This window comes from Pinus tabuliformis, chromosome Q (assembly GCF_031772625.1).
Source record: "Pinus tabuliformis cultivar Carrire ecotype Pingquan chromosome Q, CPIR1, whole genome shotgun sequence".
Classification (NCBI taxonomy): domain Eukaryota; kingdom Viridiplantae; phylum Streptophyta; class Pinopsida; order Pinales; family Pinaceae; genus Pinus; species Pinus tabuliformis.
Window position 1 is genome coordinate 1,052,238,794 of NC_142296.1, and position 22,492 is coordinate 1,052,261,285.

Sequence of the window (22,492 nt, forward strand, 5' to 3'; positions counted from 1 at the left end):
TAAGGAGGAAGCAATTATGGAGACATGAGTTACCCCTTTCCTCGGCCTACTTTTTCTACCCCTCTGGTGTGCCTTTTACTTCTTTATCGTAATTCTTTGGTTTGGGTGCATAACTCAAGAACTTAAGCTTGCTTTTTGAGATTTAGCTTTTAATACCCCTTGATGAAGTAGTTTATCGCTCATCAAGGTTGGGTCAATAAAAAGGTTCCTTTTAATGGATGGAGCATCATGTGCTCGAGGAACTGGGTGGAGGAACCAAGTGATGGCTAATGAGGAGGGTAGAGCTCATGCTAGACTTTTTCCCACACAATAATCAAATGTCCCATCCATCTTTTGCATTTTATCTTTTTCTTCTTTCATTGTGGCTTTCTTTTGCTTTTAACTTTCTTTTAGCTGCATCAACTTCTAGGGCAACATTTTCCGACCCAGACTCAATTATGGGGATGAGAGGGTACCAATCCCCATGACCAATGACCACCAACCCGAAAAGTGGAGATGGAATAAAGGGAAGGATGGAAAGTGGTAAGCATGGACTATAACAGACACGCTACTTCACTTAGAGCCTCCCAAATAGTGTTCTTCCTAAAACCCTAACGCATCAAAGGAGGTCCCACTGGATTGGAGACAAAGATTAATCTCCCAGGTGAAGTGAGGGAACAAGAATACAATCAAGATTTGTCAATCATCCAAATCACCCCTTGATTCATATTAGTATGCCAAAAAACATTAAGTAAAAGCACATGATTGCAAAATGGTTAAAGTACATGTTGATGGATGACCCGCCTTCCTTCAAGAAGGAAAGCCACATGGGAGAATGAAATCTAACCAGAGAAAGGGGTGGAGGATTTATGGCATCATGTCATGTGCTAATCAATAGGATTGCTCATTGGTTGGTTGTCCAAGGAAGAAAAAAAATTCTCCTATGGGTTACCCACTTTTTGGTGGGTAACAATACCAATTGTTAAAAAAATAGAGCAATGACAAATCAACATACAGATACAATTGCAAAAGCAAAACATATTAAAGCAGTAACACAATAATAGAAAAATTACACACGTAAACATACCATCCAAATTACACACAAATATGTTCATGACAAACACTTGTCCTTCATTATTCTATTTAGAGAAATGCTCAAAGAATTATAGAAGGGATTGTTAGAACAATATCCTTATTTTTTTTATCTTTGTATAGATACACTGCATCTATTTATATGTAAGATATTTAAAACCACCTTATCCATTTCCATTGGCTACAGTAGGCAGAAGGCCAAAATATCTGGGATCTTCATTCTAATCTTCACACAGTCTTTAGTACACTAGGAATCCTAGACTGCCATGTTGGATTGTATAGCTCAATGGACTTCCACAATGGGTTGGTGTCTTAGCATGTGGAAGATTGCCTCTATAAATGATAAACTTTGTAAAATGATTTTATAAAGTACCTTTTGTATTTAATGATTAAAAGTGACTTTATTATAAGGTTGAGTCACTCAAGTGATTAACTGATCTCAATGAGAGATTAAGTCACAATCGTTGATCTTGAGATGGCAAGATTTAATCTTGGCCATTGAGATCTCAGGTTAGGGTTTTAGTCATTAATAAGTTATAAAAGGAGATTTGAGGGAGGAGTTACGCTACCATACATCAGCACTAGCCTCAAGAGGAGGAGTGTGATACTCCAATGTGTCAGGTCAGGCATGTTGAAGAAAGTGTAACTAGGTTCGGTATTTACAAATGTAATTTTGATCTTTGTACTTGTAAAGAAAAAGAATTATTATTTTTGTCATTTATAAAAATGAGTTTCTTGCTCATTGAATAGGTCAAGCACATAGTTAAGTGCTATAGGAAAGTCAAAGAGTCAATGTCATGTAAAGAAGCTCTTCTTGAGCCTATGTTCTATGTATTCGAGTCTATAACAATGTCAAGTAGCCCTCCAAATGACAAGCACAATCCTCTTCGTCATGTCAGCCTGCAAATCGAATTAATAACAGTCATGTCGGCTCAAAATTAGGAGACACAACTCTTCACTATCATGTCGGCTTATTATGGAGACATAACGACTAAATATACCCAGCTAGGGTCTGCACAAAATAGAGACACAGAAATTCAGACTCTGTGATTTTCGTATGGAGACAAGCTTGAGATCCGCATTACAGGAGGACTATCACAGGAAGACTTTCAGATAGCACTTAGGAAGTCTGTTTACAAGGATATCTCTGCAACTTCATAAAGAAGAAACCTCGGCCTACTCTGTCTCGGTAATCACAGTCCATGTGATCATAGTTTCAACCTCCTCTCATCCTCGGAGACTACTGTCTCGGCCTACTCTGAAGCAGCACTACAGTGATGACAATCTCAGCATACACATGATGATGATCTCGGTACTAAGAGGAATGCAGTCACATACTCGTGGATGGAGAGACACACTCTCGACTTACTAACAGTCTCGGACAATGAAGATCTTGATGCAAGGAAGGATTACAATCATTATGTTTGCAATGATAATGATCTCTATCTCAACATAACTGTGATCTCACAGTAACACACTCTCGACATACTTTGTCTCGGTATATTGAAGATCTCATAGTGACTCATCTTAACATAGTATCAATTATGATCTTTGTATAGATATGGTCTCGACCTTGATGGAAACATAGTCACAAGATTATGATCTCGGTGAAGGTACAGTCTTTATTTGCAGTTTTAGTTATTTATCTCTATGTTTATTTCAGTTTATTTATCTCTCTGTTTTTTATTACCGGATATATACCTTTCATTTCTGCGTATGCTCTTTGCCCCGCGACTCTGTGCGATCTGGGCAAATCAGAAACAGAAAGGAAGAATTTTTCTCATGTGTATGCTCTTTTCTGTCGCGCCTTAGTGTGATCTCGGAAAATCAAAAACATTGAGGAAAATATTTAGTTTCCGACAAAATCTAAATTCAAGCTGTAAGGTTTGTTTTTTTTTTGCATGTTCGTTTTGGGTTGTGTGGTTTTTGTTCTGTAGGCAAAAAGGGCTTTCTCAAGTAAGCACGCACTTCAAAGCTTCAGTGACTAAAAAAAAAAAACCCTTCCTCTTTTCCAAAAATTACTAACCTTTTAAACTAACTCACTTGGTCCAAAGTTACTTTATGAGAATAGAGGTCTTGGGTTCAAGTTTTTCTTTTCGTTGAGTTACTTTTTCAAAAAGCACATGTAACTTATGTTTTAAAACTACTCTATGTAAAAGTGTTCTCACCCATTATAAAAAGTGAGTCACTAATAATTCTAAAGTCTTTTATCTTATATTTAAGTTACAATTTAGTGGGTAGCTCATAAAGTAGCATTGTAAAAGTGACCTTCACTTATTTATAAAAATGGGTCACATAATCTTTTTTAAAGTGAGCTAATTAGATTAAGTTTGGAAAGAGGGGGGTTTTTTTTTAAATATAACATTATCATTCACTTCCGCACATTCATGTACTTCGTTGGCATCTTCAACAACTTTTCTTCAAAAAACCATAACTTCTTCATCCGAAAGTCATTTTCAGAGCCGTTTTTTTTAATTGGCCTAATTTTTCGAGATCTTTCCATTGGAACACTTAGTTTCAGCATCTACAGCTTCAGTTTCTGTTAAAATGGAAAGTCCATGCCAAGTTATTCTTGACAGCACCAACTACTTCCAATGGGTGTCCTACATGGAGGATTTACTTAGAAGTAAAGATCTTTATAGAATAGCCTCAGGCCAAGAATCTAAACCTAACGATGAAGATAAGGCAGTCAAATGGGAAAATAAGCGAGATCAAGCACATGGGTTGACAGGGAAATCTATTTCTCTAGACCTTAGATTCCATATCGCAAAACTTGATACCCCTGATGAAGCAATGAAATAGCTCAATAAAGTTTTTGGAATTAAAAATGAAATTAGAGCCCATCAACTTGAAAATGAGTTGTTTACGTTGGACCCCAATAATTTTTCTTCCATTGAAGATTTTTTATCCAAGTTCTAGACCCTTAGACTTCTCTCGGAAGGTGTTAAGGTTAAGAAAGAAGATGATAGCCTTATCTATTCCATTCTTACTAAGTTAGGACCAGCCTACTCTGTGTTTGTTTCCACCTTCCATTCTACTAGAGAAGCCTTTATTTCTCAAGGACAAGCCTACAAGTCCCCCTCTTTTGATGCCTTTTGTGATTCTTTAATAAGAGAACAAGAAAAACTCTTACATCTTGGTCTTCTTAATCTTGGAAACTCTTCTAAGAAAGCCTTAGTCGCCCAGCAACAACCAAGTTCAAAGAATCCTAAGAAGCAGCATCCTAAAAAGAATGGTCCTAAACCAACCAAGTGTCCTAAGCACTTTTAGTCTCAAAATGAAAAATCAATTCAACAAAATCGTAAAGCAAATAAAAACAAAGGGAAAAACACTGATAGACATTGCAACTTTTGTAATCGAGATGGCCACTTAGAATCCAAATGCTTTAAGAAGATGGAAGCCTTGGAAGCAGCAATGAAGAAGCATAACATCCATTTGGAGCACTTTTCAACTTCAACTTCATCTTCAAGAATAACACTTTCTGCATGTGGTTGTCAAGCATCTCGGTCTAGTTATGCACTAAATGTATCTTCTTCTTCTCATTCTCATGAGTGGCTCATTGATTCTGGAGCTTCTTATCACATGGTCAAAAACAAAGCCATGTTTTCTTCTTTAAATGATTGTAACACCAAAAATATATATGTTGATGATGATAGATCTCTTAGTGTTGTAGGGTCTGGAAATATTCATCTAGACAATGGTCAATTTAATGATGTATTATGTGTTCCAACCTTATCCTGCAACCTTCTATCTGTATATCAGATAACTCATTCAGGTGAAGGTAAAACCGTTAAATTTTCACCTCACGATGTTGTAATTAAGGACCTAAGAGATCCTAGATAGATTTTAGCTACTGGAAATGTTGATGCTTCTACAAAGTTGTATAAGTTTAACAACTTTGGGTCATCAACTCTTCCCTCGATATTTGTTGCTCATAATGATGAAGTGAGCAAACTTTGGCATGAGCGATTTGGTCACTTAAACTATCGCTCCCTTAAAAATCTATGTAAGGAAAATATGGTGACATGTCTTCATATGGTATCTTGCAGAGATGGTGCTTGTTCCGGATGTGTACTCGGAAAACATCACCAGGATAGTTTTGTAAAACATTCCTCTTGGCACGCCTCAACCCCTTTACAACTTGTGCATAGTGATTTACGTGGTCCACTTCCAGTTGTTTCATTCTCTGGCTACAAGTATTTCTTAACTTTCATTGATGATTTCTCCAGACGCACTTGGGTATACTTCTTAAAACTCAAGAGTGAAGTATTTAACATGTTCTTGGTCTTTAAGGCCTTTGTTGAGAAACAATTTAAACATCAAATTCTTAAGCTAAGATCTGATAATGGCGGAGAATATGTTAACAACAAATTCATCAACTTTTGCACTGAGCATGGAATCCAAATGCAACATATTGTTCCATATACTCCACAACAAAATGGTGTAGCTGAAAGGAAGAATCGCACCTTAAAGGAAATGGCTAATTGTATGCTTCAATCTAAAGGACATAGTCTTAACTTTTGGGCAGAAGCAATTAACTGTGCAAATTACATAGTAAATCACACTCCTACTAAGGTTTTAAATAATATCACTCCAAAAGAAGCATGGAGCTCAATTAAACCAGATGTAAGTCACTTTCGTGTTTTTGGAAGTGAAGCATGGGCCCATATTCCAGATGAGAAACATAAAGCCTTAGAACCTAAGAGTGAAAAATGTATTTTTGTTGGATATTCTAAAGATGTCAAAGGATATAGACTTCTTCCACCTAAATCCAAAAATGTTATCATTAGAAGAGATGTAAAGTTTGCTGAAAATATATCAGCCTACGAGCCTAGTTCGGCGGATGTGCCACCTCTCTCTATCCCTTCTACTTCTAAAAATATTTCTTCTTCAGATGATGACAGCAAGGATGACAATCCTCCCCCACCTTCTCGGGATCCTCCTTCAACTCCTCAGCTTCCAAAATGGGTCCGCGCTACTCGGGATGCAGCAGGTGCTCTTGCAGGTGATCCTACAGATCAGCGTTGCACACGTTCTCAGTTTGATAGAGCCTCTTCTTTACTGGCTCAAGCTTCAGCAAATTATGATCTTGACACCTTTGCAAAAGCTTCAGGCCATCCAGATTGGGACGCAGCTATGAATGAAGAATATCATTCATTATTGGCAAATGATACATGGGATCTTGTTTCTCTTCCAAAGGGATGAAAACTTGTTAGATGCAAATGGGTTTACAGAACCAAGTTTGGACCAGATGGAAAAGTTGATAAACATAAATCTCGTCTTGTTGCTATTAGCTAAGGGATTTTGACAAGTTGAAGGCATTGACTATACTGAAACCTTCTCCCCTATTGCCAAAATGAACTCTATATGCCTTGTTCTTTCCCTTGCTACCTCTTTCAAATGGGAAGTCCATCAAATGGATGTTAAACCTACCTTCTTGCATGGGGACTTGCATGAAGAAATCTATATGGAACAACCTCCTGGTTTTATACAAACAGACTCTAGCCCTGTATGTCAACTTAAGAAATCCTTTTATGGTCTCAAGCAAGCCCCTCGGGCTTGGTATGCCAAAATGGATAGCTTTCTTTTAGGTACTGGCTTTTCTGGGTGTCATTCTGACAATACTGTCTACACCAAGAAAGTGGGTAAGTCTCCTATCATTCTTGTTCTTTATGTTGATGATCTTATCCTTACTGGTACTTATCCCAACCTTATACACCATGTAAAGTCCAACCTTAAAAAGCAGTTTGAAATGACAGACTTAGGACACTTGCAATATTTTCTTGGTCTTCAAGTCTTGCAATCCAAGGAAGGCATTTCCCTTTCCCAATCCAAGTATGTTTGTATCTTCTACGCCACTTTCACATGGAAGACTGTAAGCCAACCCCTTCTCCCTTTCAGTCTGGAACCAAACTTTCAGTCACTTGTACTTCCCCTGATGTTGATGCTACCTTATACCGTCAGCTTGTAGGAAAACTTTTGTATCTGACCCATACCCGTCCTAACCTTTCCTTTGTTATTGGCCTTATTGCTCGGTTTATGCAAAACCCACATGAAAATCATTGGAAAGCAGCTAAAAAAATACTTCGTTATGTTCGAGATACAATTCAGTTTGGGATTCATTACAGTGCAAAAGCATCTCCTCTATTGGTCCGTTTCACTAATTCCGATTGGGCTGGTGACCCTGATGATTGGAAGTCTACTGCAGTTTATGTCTTCACTCTTGGTTCTAGACCTATTGCATGGGCTTGCAAGAAACAAAGTGTCATTTCTTCAACAGAAGCAGAGTATCTTGGCTCTGTAGAAGCTAGTAAGGAAACCCTGTGGCTTCATCATATCCTATCAAAGTTTGGCTTTCAGCAGCAACATCCGACTACACTTTGGTATGATAATCAAAGTGCCATTCAGCTATGCAAAGATCCAGTCCAACATCAGCGCAGCAAACAGATTGAACTACACATGCACTCCATCAGAAAGCTCATTCATGACCATGTTCTTGAAGTGCAATATTGTTCAACCGATGATCAAGTTGCAGACATCTTTACAAAGGCTCTCACAGAGGCAAAGTTTACTAAACTTCGATTTATGGTTGGAGTTCAGGAAGTTATCACTAAGGGGGGATAGGCTCTAATGCCTCCTTCCTTCTCCTATTGTGACATATATGTACATCCTTCAATCCTATCCCAAGTTGTTGTTAAGGGGGGATGTTAGGATATTCCGACACATAGGAAATAGTTAAGTATAACTTGGTCTAGTGTAGAGTTAGGTAAAGTGTGTTTTTTTCCTATGTACTTTTGTAACTTACAATCTGACGGTAACAATATGTTCTAGACATGAAGTGATCCAACAATTCATTCTCTCCTCGGTATTACCGATACTTGATCTGTGGCTTAACACCCGATTGGTCCATGATTTCTATTTAAATAGCATGGAGGGTCATTTGTAAGGTGATCGTTCATGAGAGAAGCTTATGTAAATTTTCTTTCCTTTACATTAATAAATTGCCTGAAGTGGCCGCATCGGCTCAGGTTGTGGATTGTTTTCCCTCTTTGAGGGTTTTAACCACGTCAAGAACACTGGTGTATTGAGTTGTGATCAGTTTGTAAGCGGTGTCCTTTGGTGTTCTATCTAAGGAACTTGCCCTGTAAATTCCTACAGACTCGAAGTTGTCAAGTCGCAGGGCAGAGTGCAGGGTAGGCAGAAAACAAAGCCTTTAGGGCCTATCGCCAAGCTGCCAAAGTAGAAGATAGTCGTTGGGGATGCGTAAACAATTGAGGAACAATCCACCGCCAGCCAGAGTGGCCACAACAACAGCGAAGGAACACAGGCCGACTAGTGGCACTATAACAATCAAGTAATGCCACAGTCTCAACCAATGACGCCAAGCACAAGGGATAGGACTAGGTCATAGTTGTCAAGAAGCTGGATGCAACGACGTAGTCATGGCGTGTCGAGGAGCAACCATCGCAGGTGGAGTTTCTGCGGGTTGTGGACGCAATGAAAACCAGTAGCTAGCAGCCATGAGAAAGGAAGCCACCAGCAGTTGTGATGAAAGGCAGTAGCCAGCAACTGCGAGAAAGAACAACCGTGAGGAAAGGCAACCACCAGCAGTCGCAAAGAAAGACAAATGTCAGTTGTCAACCGTTACAAAGCCATCATAGTAACCAACAGTTGGCCGACAAGAATTTTGAAAAAAAAATCATTGCTATTAAACTTCTAAATTGTTTGGGTAGGGAGCAAGAGGCTCCAAACAGCACATGAGACTCTTGGGGAGCAAGCAGAGGCTCTGGGTAGCCTCGGGAAGTGTTGATAAAGGGCATGCGCAGAGAGGACTTGGTCAAGGCAACAGTAAAGATCATGGGCGCATATGGCCAGCTGCAACCAACAATAGTTGAGTTCGAAAACTGCTCCACGGTGTCGAAGGGAGAAAGGCTAAGAGTCAAGCAACAAAATAAGGCGAACCAAGCCCAACCAACGCAGAGAAAGGTGGTCGTGTGAAGTCTAGCAAGCAGTGCAAGCCAATATCGTCGTGTACAGCAGAGCTGCAGTCGTTGCCCATAAGCACAGTGTAGCGAAAGGCAAAGGTAATGGTCAATTGTGTTGAGGCCACGATGTGATGACAGGCCAGTAGATCCACAGCCTAAAAAGGGCTTTCGGAGAAGGCAACCAACGACAAGGTCTGCAAGGTCCAATGTAGGTGATCATGCTGTGGGCAAAGTTGTTGCACTGGGCATGATTGAGTAACTACAGGAAGTAGTGGCCACCAAGGAGTCGCTGGAAAAGTTATTAAACATTGTGTAGAGTTTTTGTGCAAGGGATCTACACGACAAGCACAAGTCGACAATTCTAGCCAGCAATAGGGTACGAATGAAAGTACCAAGTTTGCTAGCAAAGTTGGTAGAGGCTAGTGCTTAGAGGGAGAGAGTGGGACTACACCAATCGGGAGATTAGAAACAGATTTCATGGGTGTCTCAAAGGACCAAGACAAATCCACAAGGGAGATCCTAGCAAATCTTTAAACTAACAATATTTTTTGTTGAGCAATCTAGGGCAGCTAGATTAGGTGATTTCTATTACTTTGATAACTGCTTGTGATTTATTTTTACTTTACTTAATTAGCTTCTTCTTTCTCTTGATTATATTTAGTGTTCTTATCATCAAACAACTACCAAATCATAAAGAACAATGAGACAAGAGGACACAAGATGTAGGCGATTAGCCAGGGCCAAAACCTCTCCTCTTGAGAGGAAAACCCACAAGAATTCTTCTCTTCTTATAGAATCTTCAAATGACGAATTCCAAGACCTAAGACCCTTGACAAAGACCCCTCCAAGACCAAGTCAACCTTTCTCCTTGATGAGCTTTCTTTCCAGCAATTTCAACCCCAGCAATTTCTTCTGCAACTTCGACCCCAGCAGTTTCTTCTGCAACTTCAACCCCAACAGTTTCTTCTACAACTTCAATCTTAGCAACTTTCCAGCAATTCAACTTGCCCAGCAACTTTCCAGTACATTGACTTGCCCAACAACTTTCCAGCACTTCGACTTGCCCAGCAACTTTCTAGTACTTCGACTTGCCCAGCAACTTTCCAGCACTTCAACTTGCCCAACAACTTTAGAAACCCTAACACAAGAGAGAGAGAGAGATCCAAAAACTTCGATCTTGCTTTTCTTCTTCTTATGCTTGATTTTCGTCCTTTTCTAGCTTCTTGCTTAAGGAGATCGAGCTTGCTTGAGGTGTGTCCAAATGAGGTCGAGTTCCTTCGTATATATAGGCTTTCCAGTGGTACGAAATGCTTCCTTGAGGCCGACTTGATCTTTCATGTAGGCTGACTTGTTTGACAAGGTATTGGAGGGTCTTTGACTCTATTTTTGACAAATAAATTTTCTTTACAATATGTAACATGCCCAAAAGGGTCTTTCATAAATGACAATGACTCAATTGACTTGTAGACTCACTAACAAGCTCTAGAAGCACTCAATCGGTGCTTGAACTAAAAATAAATTTCCCTTGAGGATGAAACCCATGCCGCAAGAATGACAATAATAAATTTAATTTTCTCTTTGCATTAAATACATAAAATCATGATTACATTTGTCATTATGAATACCGAACCACCCTCAAACATCTAGAGTCATTTCATGGTAATGTTAAAAATTTAAGTAAAAGGATGAAAATGAAAGATAAAGGACCATGTCATTTTTACTTTAATAATTTAACATTACCATGAATTGCATAGCAATAGTAGGACCATACACTTGAATATTAGGCACCTATTGTGGGATAGTGCCTAACCAAGAAAAAAATAAAAATAAAAATAAAATAAGTAAAATAGACCCCACCTGTTGTGTTCTACACAGCTTTACTGAATCGGTAGCGAACCAGCCGGTTCAGTGAAAATGGTTGGTTTAGTACAAAACTGGACAGTTCAATTATAGAACCGACCAGCTCGGTATCGAACCAGCCAAAAAACAGTTCAAGTCAGCGGTCAGAACCGGTTTTTGCCTCAAAATGGTTGGATCAGCCAGTTCAGTTCAGTCCTGATAACACTGCTCTAGATGATAAACTTTGCAAAGTGATTTTATAAAGTACCTTTTGTATTTAATGATTAAAGTGGATTTATTATAAATTTGAGTCACTCAAGTGATTTAAGTGATCCCAATGAGAGATTAACTAACAATTGTTGATCTTGAGATGGCAAGATTTAATCTTAGCCATTAAGAGCTAGGGTTAGGGTTTTAGTCATTGATAAGTTATAAAAGGAGATCTAAAGGAGAGGTGAAGATACCATACAACGTCACTAGCCTCAGGAGGAGTGTGATAGTACAGTGTGCCAAGTTGGGCAGGGCCTGACAAAGGGAGCAAGGGGCAGTTAGGGAGTAGCAGCGAGGTTGCTCAATTGCTTGTATCTTTCCTCTAATGGGCCATTATCCCTGATACGGGAGCCCAAATTCTTAATAGAACAAGTTTGTTGGTTTGTCCCCTTTGTGGGTTTTCCAAGGTATATCATGTGTCCAATGTGTAAAGATGATTTATGTGTTTTCGTTCTGCATTTTTCATTAAGAACTTAGCCATGCGTTAATTGATAAATTGTGTAAGGGTTTGTCTGTGATTTCTGCCTAGTGCTAGATTTGAGGAAATTTAGCATGCCATCCACTGTTTACCAAGCCTTCAGGTCGGCTCCTCCAACTAGACTCCATCAACACTGTCAGTCTCCATCCCATTGCCTCTTTACATTAGACGTTGGTCATACAAGGCATTGGTTCGCCTCTCCAACTCAAAAAGGGTTAGCCATTAAGATCTTAGCCATTAAAATCTAGGGTTATGGTTTTAGTCATTGACAAGTTATAAAAGGAGATCTAAAGGTGAGGTGAAGATACCATTCAGCTTCACTAGCCTCAGGAGGGTGTGATAGTCCAGTGCGCCAAGTTGGGCAGGGCCTGACGAAGGGAGCAAGGGGCAGTTAGGGAGTAGCAGCGAGGTTGCTCAACTGTTTGTATCTTTCCTCTACTGGGCCATTATCCCTGGTACAGGAGCCCAAGTTCTTAATAGAACAAGTTTGTTGGTTTGTCCCCATTTTGGGTTTTCCAGGTATATTGTGTGTCCAAAGTGTAAAGAAGTCAGAGGTCAGTAATACAAGGCGCTGGTTGGCCTCTCCAACTCAACAAGGAGATGACAAAGTGTTCAAAACCTTTAACAAAAGGAAAATCAAAACCGTTTGTTGTGATATTTTTTTAACAATTACAAGAAATTTCACAAATGTGGTTTTAGATTATAAACAAATTTTGCAGGAAATCTCCTTTATGAAGCCACATAGCAAAAGATGCAGGATATCCAATAGAGAAAGCATGAGAATTCTACCTGCTTTAGCCAGCATTCTTGATGCTTGTGCTGATATATATCTGGAGAATAGCAACCAGGTTCAAATGGACAGTAAACCCAAATGTTACACTTCTTTTCACCACCTTTAGCATTTTTTGCTTGGTCCAAGCAAGCCTGACAACAATCTGCAGCACTTTCTTTATGGTGCATCAAACCCCATTTAACTGCAGCTCCATCATAGTCTGTATGTGGTTCTGCATGGCATTCAGAAGGAAGTGGCCTGCCAGGTATGATTCCATCTTCTGCAGAAACAATATCAAACTATGCATAAGGCTTTAATTGCACCATCTTAAGCTAGGATTCTCTGAATCCTTGCTGCCCTTGGACAAATTGAAGTAACAAAGAAACAAAATAATTCATTCAAAAATAACACACCTGGGGAAAGGTGGAAAAGAAAACAGATGTTAAAAAAAATACTTTGAATTTTAACAGTTCTTCACTGCAAAATGCTAAATTCCATTCTCCAGCACGTAAGTAATCAAATTGTTAACTTTAGCAACATAGCAATAACCTTAAATATGCTGAAAAATGGAACCTAGACAAGTTGTCAGGAAACCATAATCCTCAAGTCATACACTTAAAAATAGATAAGACTGCCATATGAATACTTTGTAAAACACACTCAATTAAAGACAATGCAGTGAAGAGGACAAAATAATTTGGTGATGTTAACCTAGTAGTCAAAATCCCAAGAAATCAAAAGTGAAAACACCAAACTAAGACTGCCCATATATTCATTACCAATCTCAGGTCCATCCTCCAGCATCTTTCCACTATTATCCTTGCTTGAAGCTTCGGGAGGTAATGAGAAGCCAGCTTCCTCCAACACAGGGCCCCAGTCAGTCTCCAATACTTTTGCCACCATCTCTGTTCATGGGAACCCCAATACATAATGTATAAACACATGCCCAAATTTGGGAGCTATGGACCAAAAGGAGCAGGGAGGAAAAGAACCTGATGTCACAAAAAAATAATATGCTACCAAAACTAACAGACAAGCTATCAGTTGAAGTCACACATAAGCTGAATAGGAAAAATGCACACCAGTATCTTCGGCTTGTGTGGAGGAATTCACACTGGCTTTCATTGCTTCACGTTTCTTAGCTTCTTCAAGCTTTTTCCTCCGCCATTCTTCAAGGGCTATCATTTAAAAAAAAGTAAGCATTAACAATATATTGATGTAACTGCCACATTCCAAAACAGTCAATATTTTGCATTGTTACTGAACTGGGTAGCACTTTTATTTTACATTATTACTCAACTAGTGGGTTAACAATTAATAACTTTTGAGGGATCCAGATATAAAAAGTTCCTGAGTTTTATATAATGAGCAAATGTATGATCTCCCACATGTCAGTTGTTAGAAGGATACTTTTGAGACAAACTCATGTTAGATTAATAAAGATAAGATACTCAATAATAATAATAACAAATTCTTGTTGCAGATTAGTGTGTCCAAGATATTTGGTGGGAACTCTTATCTACTACAAACATCAAGAATAGTAAATTGCTAGAGGTGACATCCAGCTATATATTAAATCCAATTGCAATGTTAGAGTTGGTGCACTAATTGATGTATTGATTTGTAAGGTCCTATCTTTTATGGTATCAAAGCTCAAGGTTCAATTGTCGTTCTCCCAAACTTCATCCGTGACACAAATCAGCAAAGCCTCACACGCACTTTCGTCAGGCATGTATTAAGCAGATCAGGAAGCACATTTGAGAGCAAGAGAACACAAGGATTTTCTGCAGCAGAAGTCTCCTTCAAAGTCTGGAGCTCCTTTACCCCACAAATAGCCTAAATGGGTGCCACGATAGTGAGGGCCTCAATATTGTGGTTTCTGAGATAAATAGCATATGAACATTTCGTGAAGTGCTGTATTACATGGTCGGAAATACATCTAGCTGAGCACCAAAGGTCAGCGCATAAAAAGACAGTGACAGAGATCCTGCCAGCAAGAAGGTTTTACAGAGCTGAGGAGTATCATCAACAATTTTGGTGACAAACAATCCATGGCCAAAGGATGCAATGATCCAATTTGATGTTGGTTGAATGGTGACTATATCAAAAATTAAAATTCACGGCATTTCTTTCAAAATCAGAGTATTTGTAGCATTTTGTTTAGTTCAGCTTGATATTACATCATTACAACAAGGCTTTGAGAGACTGCGGCAGGTTTCAGAGGTGGGCAGACCCCGAGAGCACGAGTGAGAGAGTGCAGTGACACTATAATTCCTAGACTGACTGGGTTTTATCCATTCTGCGAAGAAACTATACCATTCCATCGCCAACCAATCTGAATCCTTGCACAGCCTCACACCAGCAAATACCTCATGGAGTACGAGCAATGAAATTTCTTGCCCTGATCGAGACCCAGCGCGCTGAGCAATTCTTGAGAATCGGTGCTCTCAGAGACACAGGAATCTAAAGAAAAGCACAGAGAAAAGAGAATAATTCCACTGGTCTTCAATTAAAGCTGATACATTGCATGTGTGTGTTGAATTGATGGCACATTCATTTCTTGAACGCTGTGTACATTGTGCATGAAAGCAGCTGACAAGTTTGTGAGAGAAAATAATCTACAACATTTGCAAGATGGAAGTATTGATTTGCCACTGAGTGGAGATTCAAAGCTACTGCTCACTTTTGGTAAGCCTGCATTGAATTATCATTTTATTACATTGTTTTGAAATGGCCAGTTTACATGACTTAGTTTCTCCAAAGTCTGAAAATTTACTGAGAATTATAATTTATGGAGCCATAAGATATTAATTATTACCACAAAATCTAGCGCGTTAGTGCAAAGTCTCACTAAGTACTCTAGATTAAAAGCAACAATGGGATCAATCACCACTGTCACCTTAGGAACCATATCCTTGTTGTTTTGTGGTTGGATATTATCCCCACAAGGAAGGCTTCCCCAGCAGATCTTGAAGATTAGATAACCCAAGTGCTCACAAATTAAATAGCCCCTAAGGATTCTACTAAATAAATCACCAAGGATGATGTTTAATAATTAAGGTTCCGGGTGAGATTAGATGTAATTCCAAGATGACGAGTTCAAAGGAGCCTATGGCTAAATCCAGATTCCAGATGGCTTAATAATTCCTAGAGAGGTTTGAATAGATTCTCAAACACATGCTATCTTTAAATTATCAATTGCTGTTATAAACTAGGGTTCTTGCAGCACAATTACAGCGTGTCATAATTTATAACAGCAATAACACAAATAGCTTAAAATTAATAATAGACAAATGGAAACAAGAAGATATTTAATAAATAGACTAGAACATAGACTACAGCAATTTTCAATGGTTGAAAATCGAAACACATAAAACAGCAAGAAAACCCAACACATCAACCCTAATTAATGGCTGAAAATTGGATGAAAAATGATATTTTATACTTTTTCAATTAAGTGGATGCAAAGCCTAACCCTAGGACTATAAGTCTAAGGTAATTAAAGCTATAAAATGCAGAATTTGCCATAATCTAACCCTACCCTAAAACACACACGCACACAAAAAAAAATTAAGGTTTTAAATTTGTTATTTTAAAACGCCTGACACAATAATGCACTAGTTCCTTTTTCAATCAAGGGGCCAATGGAGTCTAAGGCAAAGTCTACCGAAGGAGACCAATGGAAGAGATTTCAAAGAGAGAAAAAGCTACAATGAGGTTTCTCTACTCCACAAACCCTAACAACTTTCAATCAAACTGGAGATAAAGAGCAAAGAAGCAATATTAAGGTTTCTTGATGGAAACTTGATGATAATCTTGAAAGACGTTAGAGCCATAAAAGATTCAACACATTTAGGTAAAAAAATCTATGAAACCCTAATTCTACAACAAATACAAGATGGAAGAAGATACTTGCGATAAATTTTTACAAAATCGCCATAGAATCATAATTTATAACAGCAATAACACAAATAGCCTAAAATTAATAATAGACAAATGGAAACAACAAGATATTTAATAAATAAACTAGGACACAGACGACAGCAATTTTCAATGGTTGAAAGTTGAAACACATAAAACAGCAAGAAAACCCAACACATCAACCCTAATTAATGGCTGAAAATTGGATGAAAAATGATATTTATACTTTTTCAATTAAGTGGATGCAAAGCCTAACCCTAGGACTATAAGTCTAAGGTAATTAATGCTATAAAATGCAGAATTTGCCATAATCTAACCCTACCCTAAAACACAAAAAAAAACTAAGGTTTTAAATTTGTTATTTTAAAAAGACTGACACAATAGTGCACTAGTTCCTTTTTCAATCAAGGGGCTAATCGAGTCTAAGGCAAAGTCTATGGAAGGAGACCAATGGAAGAGATTTCAAAGAGAGAAAAAGCTACAATGAGGTTTCTCTACTCCACAAACCCTAACAACTTCCAATCAAACTGGAGATAAAGAGCAAAGAAGCAATATTAAGGTTCCTTGATGGAAACTTGATGATAATCTTGCAAAGATGTTAGAGCCATAAAAGATTCAACAAATTTAGGTAAAAATTTCTATGAAACCCTAATTCTACAACAAACACAAGATGGAAGAAGACACTTGCGATAAATTTGTACAAAATCAACCATAGAATCATCTTTTCTCATCCAAGAGAAAAACCCATCCAATCACAATATCCTCCCCAAGAAAATTTGCTCATTCAATGCTCCATAGCAACGCAGAGAAAAGAGACAACTAGTGCACACTCTCTCAAATGTGTAAGAGTGACAATGATCCAAGCCTAAATCAACTTCCCTCTATTTATACGAGGGCAACCAAGTAGTTTAATCCAAAATTTGACTAAAAGCCCTAAATATAATAGAATCTGTGATTACAAGTTAAGTAGGCAGAATCCCAACGTCAAAGATAGATATCTCAATGATAAAACATATAAACAAGCCTTTTTTAACCCACACATGTGAGCAAAAAGGCATCCAAATGTGACATCATCCTCCATAAAGTGTCTTTCTCATCAAAAAGTGCCATGGATGACTCAAAACAAAGGTGCTCCTCACTCTAAAAGCCACATCTCATCAAAATGTGTTCAACAATCAAGCAAATGCTCCCTCAATAAGACATCAACATCAACTAAGTCCATGTCATTAATCCAAGACACATTAAGGGGACATCATAATTCTAGAACATGATATCATCATCTAGAGTTGTACCATCCCCTCCAAAGGGACCTCAAGTTATAATCATCATCAAACCATCCCAGAAATAGGGCAATGTCCATCAAGAAGGTGCAATGCCAACCTAGGGGCACCTTCTCATCTCTAAGGTACATCAACTCAAATGTCATAACTTAAACCTGCAATGTTTCAAGTCCTTGAGGAAGAGGAAAGTGTCATCAACAGTGTCAGATACATCCCAAGGTTAATGTCCTAGCTCTGGTGCCAAAAGTCGTCACCATTTGGGACTAGACATCCTCTCCAACGTGTTGAACAAGCATCATACAATCCCTCAAGGGATGGTAGTTGTACCTATGAGGAAGCATCTTAAAGACACTCATAGAATCAAGTGAGATTAGCATCATAGGTGCAAGAACCATAAGAGTATCAAAATGAGCCATATTTAATGCAAAAGGTATCAAAGTACTTCACACAAGCATCATATTCAAATGTCTTTCTAGCTTATGATTTGTAAACAAGTTATTGTGCTTAGATATGGGAGGGTTATCAAGAGTCCCTATTAGGTGCTTACAACTCTAAAGGGACAAACAGTTCCTAGACCAATCCATCAATCAACAAGTGCAAGTGATGAAGGACATGGTAGGGATTTACTTCACGAAAGTAACACAATGATTGTACCAGCTATGAAATTCCATCATCCTTGAGCATAATGATGCAAAGAGGAAGCTTGTGGGACCTGAGTTACCCATGCCAAGAGGAAGTTTGTGGGACCTCAATTACCCCTTTCCTCAACCTATTTTTAGTAGTGTTCCAAGGGGATGCATCCCCCAAGGTGGGATGCATGCACTTCATGCTTCCCACACACTCGAGACAGGGAACGCTTTGGGAAACGTTTTCCCACGTCCCCCTTTTGGAGAGAAGATGGGACACATAGGGGGAACATCTACATAGTGTGGGGGACGTATTTCCCCAACAGTGGTGCTTCTAGGTGTCCCCCCTCAAAAGGGGGGCTCCAAGAAGCACCCCTTTTGAGTTTGAATTATATCAATTTATTATTCTAGTCTTCAAACTTGAGTACCTACTATAATCTATTTTGCTTAGTACTAATTAGATTCTAGAATGATGAATTTAAAATTTAAAATTTAAAACAATTTAGAATCTAGAATGATGAATGATGAATTTAATTTTTAAATTAATGTAGATTCTAGAAAGATGAATGATGAATATGGATAGAATCCCATGGTGTATGGATGAATGATGAGTATGAATGATGTATGTATCAATATGAATAATGAATATGGATCAGGGTATTTCATTATTTAATTCAATTATGTATGGATCAATATATTTATGCTTTCATTATTTAAAAAGAATTTGAATTATATATGTGTGTGTGTGTGACAAAAAGATTATATATCTCGACATCCCCTCGTCCCCCATGTGTGTCTCCCCACACCCGCGTCCCCTGTCCTAGAGCTTTGTGGAATATAGATTTTTACCAAACCTCTTGTGCGCCTTTCTCTTCATTGATTTTTCTTTTAGATGCATGGCTTGGGTTATAAGCTTTCATTGATTCATCATTGACCCCATAAAGATGAAGCATTTTATTGTTCATTAGGGTTGGGATATTCAAATTTCCTTTCATTTTGATAGCTCATGCATTAGCCAAGAATTAAATGAGGGCTAATGAGGGGGGTAGAGCTCAGGCTAGGATTTTGTCCATGCACTTTCATATATCCCTGCCAACCTTTTGCATTTTATCATTATGGCTCATGCTCTTTCTTTTCTGTTGCATCAAAATCTTAGGGAAAAGTTTATGGGACCCTAATCAAGAATGAGGAAAAATAAGGAACCAAGACCAGTGATAAAGCAATCAACCTGAAGATAGAATATGGATATAAGGCCAAGATGAAAAGTGTTGTGTATGGATTACCATGGACATGCAACGTCAAACAAAGCCTACTATTTGTGTCGCTCTTGGGAAAAATGAAAGAAAGACCTCAAGGAGGGTCACACTAGATTTGAAGCAAGATATAACCACCAAGTTGAAGGATGGGAATAGAGTACAACCAAAAGCAATCTATCATCCAACTCAACCTATGATCCATACTAGAGAAACATTAAATGAAAGCACTTGAATACAAAAATGGTTAACGATTGTGCAATAGATAACCCATCTTCATCGAATGAGTAGGCTAGATAAAATAAAGCACTAACTGAAGCATGGATAAGAGGCATTTGAGGCTAGTTGTCTGCAAATGACAATAGGAAAAAAAAATTCTCCTAGGGGTTACCCACATGGGTGGGTAACACTAACCATTAGTAAGTTCTGAGATTTTGATCAAATCGTCTTAGGAAAAGAAGAGGGGCTAGAAATTGATCATAAGGACTATGATAGAAGAACATAAAGACGCTTTATGGATTCTTAAAATTGTCAATTGTAGATGCAATAATTTTAGAGGTGAGAAATCTGAATAGATCATCAGTCTTATGGACGAATATCAAGAACAAGTATCTAGCATCAAAAGTTGGGCAAGTAGTGTAATTGGAAAGCCATTTGTTTTCATTTAAGTTGCAAGGAGGATCAATCTTTGAATATATGTTGTAGTTAAAGGATTTTAGTGATCAATTGCCTGTTATTCGAAAGCCAATAGAAGATAAGGATATGGTTGCTTTGTTGATGAGAAGCTTGCCACGCTCCTTTAATTCATTTGTTGAGTCATTGCATCTACTTGGGGAGACTCAAACACTTATGTTTGATAAGCTATCATCATTTCTTTTGCAAAAGGAAAAGAGATTAGATCAAATTGAAGAATTATCTTCATCCGCAACAAAGATCACATTTAGTGCATGGTCTATAAAGGCAAAGAGAAACAGAAAAAACCCAGCAATGCAGCTAAGAAACCTATATTCAGTATCATATTGATGATCCTAGACACTTCAAGAGAGTGTCAAAAATGATAGCATGACTTGGCAAGAGGTCAAAGGAAATCAAGATATGCAAACATTGTTGAAGGATATGAAAAAGAAGTTGCAACTAAGTTTGCATTTATGGCATCACGATATCAATCATCAAAATCTACAACTTGGTATTTCGATTCAAGTGCATCTCACCATTACACATCACAAGGATTGGCATGTAAATTTTAATGAAGATAAGAGCCATAGTGAATCAGTTTTTATAGGTGATAATGGACTTACACCATTAGAGGATGTGGGGATGTTCATGTCATGGTGAGCAACACTTTATGTTGAATTTTGGTAGCCAGGACAAGTGATTCTACATAGGCTTAGGGTCGAGCACACAAAAGATGTCTGACAAAATTTCCTACCACAATGACTTTTTATTTTTCCTAAGCACATAATTAATTAATGCTAAAGACCTTGAGATTGTGAATTACGAAGAGATAGTGAATTACAACAATGATTTTGTTAATCACGAAGCTATCTTTGTGAATTGTGAGGCAAAGGAAAAATTATAAAAGTAATTGTTTGAGGAGACCTTGGCAAGAATTCCAAAGGCAATATGCACTTCAAGGAAGTTGGCATGCATGCCTAGGAGCAACGAGTGAGGAAAAGGAGAGGAAAAAGGCAATAAGGAGATCGAGGTATCCAGGTATGCAAACCAAGACAAGCCACAAGTGTGAGAGGGTTGTAGAGGGATTTATGCACAAAACTCAAGGAGCATACTTAGAGGCAATGTTGGCACACATATCTAGGAAGCAAATTGCTACTTGGCATGCATATCTAGACAATTCTGTTTGGCTCAATTTCCAAGGCGCTAGGATAGGCTTTTTAGTTATAATAAATTTCTATTTTTCCTCTACACGCTGAAATAAAAACAAATATGAATGTTAGTTTTCCCAAGCTGGGTTTTCAAGGTAAAAAGTTGTGTCAAAATTTGAAGTGCTTGATTTTTGTTTACGTTGTTTAGATCTATAAGAAGCTCAACGTTATTTTCCCTCCGTGAATTCAAATTTGAGTTTTCTACTAACATTAAAATCAGGGTATAAAAAGTTATTGGCACATTAAACCGTTTTGTTGGGTTTAAGAAAAGATAACATGTTGTCAAAGCAAAGCTTCTGAAAGAAATTCAACCATTGCACAAGTTCAAGCTCAAAGGGGTTCGTGGTCTTCAACAACAATTAATCAAGGGTTTGATCTACCATGGAAAACAGTGCCAGTTTCAGGTATCAAGATAGATTAGAAGGAGCCTCAATAAATCTCCAATGGAAAATCTAGATTGTAGTTGTTCTCAAGGAGAACAAGTTATGGAGCTTCTCCACAGTGGTTATGCCTACATCAAATCCTATTACCTTAAACTTCCATGAGATGAAAGAAGCTAGGGCACATAGGATCATCTTGGATGGGGTAAAAATCACCTGATTGCCTATTTGTCATAGAAGAAGATAGCAAAGGAGATGTGGAATGCACTAACAAAATTGTACGAGAGTGACAACTAAAATCGGAAGATGGTACTAAGGGACAAACTCCACAAAACCAAAATTTCCAAGGGAGAAAGTGAGACTTCTTACCTTATTAGGCTCATGCAGGTAAGAGATGAGATGGCAGTCGTGGGGTGTTGAGAAATCTAGGGCATCAATAGTTAGGTGATTTATCTTAATTAGTAACTGCTTGTGAGTGCCTTTTGCTTCATTAGATTAGGATTTCCCTTTTTCTTAAGTTATTAGTGTTCTTCTTCATTAAACAGCTACCAATGCATGAACATAAATAGACAAGAGACACAGAATGTAGGCTATGAGCCAGGGCCAAAACCTCTCACTCTTTGAGAGGAAAACCCGCACAAAATTCTTCTTATAGAGATTTCAATTGACAAATACCAAGACCAAAACCCTTGACCTGTTTGCCACTCCAAGACCAAGACACAAGTTCTCTTGAC

At 38.2% G+C, this 22,492-nt stretch overlaps 1 protein-coding gene across 2 annotated transcripts in view; it reads right to left on the reverse strand.

Annotated features, from left to right (window-relative positions):
• LOC149223115 (uncharacterized) overlaps nucleotides 1–22,492 on the reverse strand; it is a 114,763-nt gene that overhangs the window by 11,160 nt on the left and 81,111 nt on the right. For both annotated transcript variants that reach the window (XM_089385771.1, XM_089385770.1), the window contains exons 4-6: nucleotides 13,498–13,593; nucleotides 13,195–13,320; nucleotides 12,433–12,695 (exon numbers count right to left, since the gene is read on the reverse strand). In XM_089385771.1, coding sequence (XP_089241897.1) covers nucleotides 12,433–12,695; nucleotides 13,195–13,320; nucleotides 13,498–13,593 — 485 coding nt within the window. The remainder of the gene's footprint in view (nucleotides 1–12,432; nucleotides 12,696–13,194; nucleotides 13,321–13,497; nucleotides 13,594–22,492) is intronic.